The sequence below is a fragment of the Cupressus sempervirens genome, chromosome 7 (genome assembly GCF_028749045.1).
Source record: "Cupressus sempervirens isolate cs-2001-9-10 chromosome 7, ASM2874904v1, whole genome shotgun sequence".
NCBI classification, from domain to species: domain Eukaryota; kingdom Viridiplantae; phylum Streptophyta; class Pinopsida; order Cupressales; family Cupressaceae; genus Cupressus; species Cupressus sempervirens.
In genome coordinates, this window is record NC_143124.1 from 793,992,702 (window position 1) to 793,999,403 (window position 6,702).

General features: G+C 31.2%; 1 protein-coding gene across 1 annotated transcript; it reads right to left on the minus strand.

The window, feature by feature from the left end:
• Positions 1-273: 273 nt before the first annotated feature.
• Positions 274-2,654, minus strand: LOC149549744 (UDP-glycosyltransferase 91C1-like). The gene is made up of 2 exons (XM_089794954.1): positions 1,461-2,654; positions 274-746 (listed from the first exon to the last, which is right to left on the minus strand). The coding sequence occupies exons 1-2, from the start codon at positions 2,436-2,438 to the stop codon at positions 351-353; spliced, it is 1,374 nt and encodes a 457-aa protein (XP_089651080.1). The 5' UTR covers positions 2,439-2,654; the 3' UTR covers positions 274-350.
• Positions 2,655-6,702: the final 4,048 nt, after the last annotated feature.

The following is a 6,702-nucleotide window of genomic DNA, read 5'->3' on the forward strand; positions in this document are numbered from 1 at the left end:
AAATAATACATTATATAAAAAAAAGAAATGGGACAAGATACATAACAAAATAAAGTACTTTTTACAAGTTTTACCATATTCTCGCACACACACACACACACACACACACACACACACACACACACACACACACACACACACACACACACACACACACACACACACACACATATATATAATATATATGTGACACCATCTAGAACTTGTGTAACTAGTTATTAAATATTAATACATATTAACTTATGAAGCCTAGGAATAATCCAACGAAAACAATGAATACAATATAGAAATTTAGGTAATAATTTTTTAATACTATAATAGTAGAGCCAAATTTAGGCCTATTAGCCTAACTATTTGACCATGTTTCTAGCCATGGAGACAAAGTTATTTATATTTCTTTCACAATCTTCAAAATTATTTTTGGTCAATGTGTTACTTATATTTGTGACATTAGATTTGATTTCTTCTCCTTGGAGCATTAAAACTTCAATTGCTTTACTAATATCCTCCTTAGTGAAAGATCCATCGTCGTCATTTCTTCTCACTTCTACTCCTACCTTAAGTTCTTCTATAAGCTTGGCATTTAACCCTTGTTCATATTGCATTGGAAGAGTTATGAGTGGTACCCCAAACCTTAACCCTTCAGTCATCGAATTCCACCCACAATGGGTAAGAAAGGCACATGTAGAAGGATGATTCAAAATATGTAACTGTGGAGCCCACATTGTCACCACCAATCCCTTTTCCTGCAAAATAATTGAAGAAAAGTAGTTTTCAATTACATTGACTTTTATCTATTGAAATAAATATTAACAATTGTATTTTGATTATAGTTAAATAGTATAAGACAATTGAAGATATATTTCGTTCACTCTGAAATTCTTCAAAGATGCATAAAAGTTTAACAATATGTATAAAAGTTGTTTAACCAATGGAGATTGCAGACTTCCATTGTTTATGACATATGTCAATTAAAACCCTATCTATTGTGTTTACATGTGTAATGAAGAAAAACAACATGATAGATGAACGCCCAAAATAATAGCTATAGTTTTATGCAGCAAGGAATCTCTTTACAATAGTTTTACCCATTCCTTATAAAATTTTATACTTATATACATTGTATTTTTATCTAAAATTTAAGAAAAAAAAACCTGCTTTGATAGAAAAACTACTAAACAATGATAATCTTAAAATACTACCAATAGTCCTATACGTAGAAACAAAACACTTACATTATTGTAACTTAAAAACAAATAGACATTGAGAACTTAAAAAAAGAAAAGAAGAAAGTAAGCTGAACTTCAATGCGTTTAAGAGATTCACTTATGATCTCTGGGCCACTTTTCAACATCACACACTTAGGAGAAAATCAAGATTGAAAAAAAGAAGTCAACTTTGACTATTTAACACTTACAGTGTTCGAATGAAGCTTAATGTGTAATGTTTAAACAACTTACCCCAATCTGATCAATGCAGCCTTGTGGCAAGTTGTTAGCAGCAGGGAGAACCCAGAGGAAGGACACGTTGCTCTCCATTACACCCATTGCAATTGCGGTGAGCTCTTGCTGGGTAAGAACGTACTCGCTGCCAAAAGACAAGATTACTACCGAAGCAGCAGGCTGCCTATCGAGCCACTGCAAACAGATGTCATGAGAAGGAAGCGGGGGGAGTTGAGGCATGAGTAAGCCAACGGGGATAACCGGCAGCTTCCTGAGCCTCTGCAAATACTCGACGTACACCCCTTCCAACTCCATGCAACTATTGCACGCAATTCCCCAACACTCCCGCATGCAGATGCTGATGCGCTCGGAAACGCTAAGCCCATCTGCGAGACCGTCCTTCTGATATAACTCCAGTGCCCTCCGAGCTTCAAACAGCCGGCGCCCAACAATTGATGAAGGGAATCCGGGCGGCGAAACGGTCAGATCGTGGGGAGAAGGGTTTTCTGGCAATATGTCCAGCTGGGCTTCCCCAAAGCTGAAGCCAGCCATTCCCATAATGTGGAAGTAAATTGTGGGAACGGGAGCGGCCACTCGAGGAGCCCAGTGCTGCACAAAATCGTGTATGACCAAGTCAGGTGAAAGCCTTTGTAACAGCGCTTGGAAAGGCTTCTCCAAAAGGTCCATGGCGGCTCTCAGTAAAGGGATCAGTACAGCTGTGGCTTCTTCTGCTCTCTTCGCAGCGTCCGCCGTGGACTCAACGCCAGCTGGCAGCCCTTCCACGATGGGCATCGGCAATTCTACGAGCTCGATTGCTTGTTCATCCATTATTTGAGGCTTGATCCGTTTGATGTTCAGCGGGGTTGAGACGAAGAAGATTTCAAGACCATCATGAGCAGCTAGCCTCTTCGCCAGTTCCAGGAAGGGGGCAATGTGACCGTGGGCTAACCACGGAAACATCAACACACGAAGCTCTCTCTGATTTTCCTCCGCCATTGATTGATTGATAGATGAGATTTTAACTGAGAAATAGCCTATGGGTCTGAGAAGTTACGATAATAATAAACTATAAGGTGGGCATTCATTGTAGAGCTTATCATGGAGAAGAATAAGTGCCAAAGGAATGTTAGATAGCTGATGGTGAGGTTGGGTATTTTCGCGTCCATAAAAAAATGCTTGGCTGTAGTTAGCCAGCGTGAATGAATTGGGTGTGGTGTTGAAGAAGGCTCTACTGGACTCATGTACCAATTTCCAGAGTGGTCCCTTCTCTCTGCCCTCTGCCTCCAGATTAACACAGCCCTTTCAATGAATGCTGACGACTAACGCCCATCTCCAAAGAATAAAATAACTGCCATTCAAGCTACATGTGTGCACCAGCTACAATACCTGCCATTCAAACCACATGTGTGCACCAGGTACAATGCGAAGTGAACATGCAGCAACCAAAATAAATTTGGCCTGACTAAACTAGAATCCGCTGGGCCAGAAAGGAACGTTTTCATCATTTTAAATTTACCTTGTGAGGAACTTTTCTGTCGACCGTATACAATGCTTTTTCTGGTTACACAGAGAGAGCTACAAATTAATTTGATCATTTCTGCCGACATCGAAAGGTTAGAATGCCTTTACTTGCATGGGTCATGCCACGTGTGGGTATATTTTTTGTTCCAGGAACAAATTTTCGGAGATTGATCACATTTGTAGTGAAACAGTCTCATCAATACAAGTTTATAGTCAGATTTCAACCATACAGCCTCATCAACTCAATGGAGGGGTGTGATTTCAACCAGAATTCACTCCAATAGTCACATCAACACAACGACGAGGACATTTTAAGCCAAAATTTTCATTTTTTCACAGGAAAAACTTCAATTACTTGTGGAGATAGTCAGGGATCCTTCATCATATGAGAACTACAGAAGGAAATGAGTAATCAAATATATCAAGGGAAAATAAATACTCTAAAAAACTTGTGAGTAAGCTAGAAGGATGAACAAGTATATCAAGGGAAAATAAAGCACTTGTGAGTAAGCTAGAAGGAGGAATATGGAGTGGAAGAGAAGAGATGACGAGACAGTCAATTTTGAACTGCTTTTTTAGAAAGACACATTGTCTATTTCATAGAAGGAATGATAGAGATAGGGAGATATAGGTCAAGATGAGAGTTAGAGGAGAGTGACTAAAATGAAAAATAGAGAGAGTTTGTCGCTATATGTTAGTAATGGTGTGTCAGTATGTGTCAATGATAATGATATAAATGTAAAGATAGGGAGAGTGTTTAAGTTCTCTTTTTTAATTGTATGATTTATTTCATTATTACAAAGATTTAGAACATGTCAAATACGTTCTTATTGATAACTAATATTTATTTTACATTTATTATTTATTGATAATCAAGTGGGGAGCTATACACTATACATAGAGAACTTGAAATGCTAGTTACGAAATGATGTTTTAGTGTAACATATCAAATTGAAATACTTGAACATGGAAAATTGCAACATGAACCAAAACCATTGTAACATTCAACATAGTAACTTAGTACATGCTCAATAATTACATTTAAAAAATCAAAATTTTATTACTCATTCTATCAATGACTAAGGTAGTGCGGGATGTCTTGGGGATGGGTTTTTAAAAATCTTTTATTTGTTTTTAGAGGTTGGGTGGGGTGGGGGAGGTGTTATTCCCAAGTTTCACTAACCAGTTAAACTCAATTGTTCCTAGTTTGATATTTTCTATTTTTTAATGATGAATTTAAATTTAAACATATGTTTTGATTACTCTATCAAACTAAGTAAGATGACTAGAGCACTTAAAGTTGGCAACTATAAATTTAATAATTTCTACTTTTCACAAAAAAATAATAATTAATAATACGTATTTCATAACACCAAATAAATAACCTATTTTTTCACTTTTGAAGTTTCATTAATCCATCACATTAAGACAAGAAATGAATAGATAAACATTCTTAATTTCTACCTTATTTTACGTGTTTATTTATCCATCATAATAGAACATTCACACTTGTCTTAAATTGATATTATTCTTGCATAAGAATTTTTTCTATTATTATTTTTCAATAAATAATTAGAAACTATGCCCCTTAATAGCTAATATATTAATTCACTTTAATTATAAAGTTGATGGAATAATATACCTTTTATTATGTTGTACTCACAATTTTAATCCTTCGTCTTATCGACATCACAAGCTACCAGTAACTGTGCATAATTTATGGAGTTAAATTTGATTACCCCATAGAAGTATTATTAGTTACAAAGATTTCTCGGGTGTTTTATTTCATTCCTCAAGAATCTGCACAAATTTATTATAATTCATTAATGAGACTAGGGAAGATTTAAGAATTTTAATGACTTGTAAGCAATTGGTAATATTATTAAAAAGCTTGTCTTTATAAATATAATTTGTTAAAAGATTTATTTATCCAAGCATTTGTATTGAAAGTAGGTATTATGATTGCATCAAAAAGAAATGTTAATGACTATATTTAAAAAAAATAGAAATATAGAGTTTATCATAATTACTTATATTATATATATATGGGTGAACCTACAATAATGGGTTCCACTTTAGTGGGATGAAGAGAAATGCAAAGAAAATTGCAAAAATGAAATTAGGTTTATCATATGTTCGCTATGAACACACTAAATACATTTGTAGCAAACATATAATAAAATAGTGTTCGGTGCAAACATATTATAATATAATTATGTATGTTCACAAAAAACATACGTAATTAATATGTTCATTGCGAACATCCAAAACATCAATTTTTGACATTTAAAAATGCTGTTTTAACCCTTTTTTGTCATTTTTATAGCGTTCACTATTCAGTCAAGCGTTGGAGCAAACGTGTGGTCTCTATTAGTGTCATTTTGTCATTTTCCTTCTGATTCTCCTCTTCAGGTATGTCTATATATTATTATTTTAATTTTTAAATATTTTTAATGTTTTTAAAGCATTTTTTAATGTTTTCAAAACATATTTTAATGTTCTTTACGTTTTTAATGTTTTGAAAGCATATTTTAATGTTAATTTAATATTTTTATTGTTTATTTATATTAAACTTAATTATATTAATTTAGAAAACATTAGAAAAATATTATATAAAAAACATTAGAAAACAAATTTAGAAAACATTATAAAAAATATTAATTTTTAACAAAATTAGAAAATATTATAAAAATATTAGAAAATTTATAATAACATAAATTTTAGAAAAAAAATTTAGAAAAACATTAGAAAAAACATTAAAAAAATTAGAAAATTTATAATAATAAAAAATTTAGAAAACAAATTTAGAAAAAAATTAGAAAATTTATAATAATATAAATTTTAAAAAACAAATTTTGAAAAATATTAGAAAATTTATAGTAATATAAAATTTAGAAATTTTTAAAGAAAAATATTAGAAAAACATTTAAAAAAATTAGAAAATTTATAATAATATAATGTATTAGAATACAAATTTAGAAAAACATTAGAAAAAAAATTACATTTAAATATTAGAAAAAAATTAGAAAATATATTTTAAAAATAATAATTTAGAATTTTATATTAGAAAATTACGAGAAAATAAATTAGGATTTAAACATTAGAAAAATATTAGAAAAAACATTAGAAAATATTTTTAAAAAACATTAGTCTTGAAAATTAGAAGACATTAGAAAAATATTAAAGAATATTAAGAAAACAATAGTGTAGAAAATAAAATTTAGAAAAACATTTTCAATATTCATATAAATTTATTAATGTTAATGTACATGTTATTGATTTTTTAATACATCTTAATCTTTTTCGTTTACGTATATGTTTTATTCATGTTTATGTAGATGTTATTCTTCTTAATGCCTTATTCATGTTTATGTGTATGTTATTCATCTTTATGCACCTTAATCTAAACTGTGTAATTAACTATATTTAATGACATACATCTTAAGGGGAGATCCTAAATTATACATAAGAATGCAGATTAAAATATACATATTTTATTTCATAGATATATGTATATATGTTAATGTTAATGTAGACATGTACGTTTTCAATATTCATGTTTATATGTATATGTCAAATTCATCTTAATGTCTTAATCTTAGAAGTGTAATTAAATGACATGTCTTAAGGGTCTAGATCCTAAATTATACATGTAAGAATGTAGATTAAAATGTATTTTTTGTTTTAAACATAGATGTATGTATATTTGTTCATGGTTAAAAGTAGGTCCATGTACATG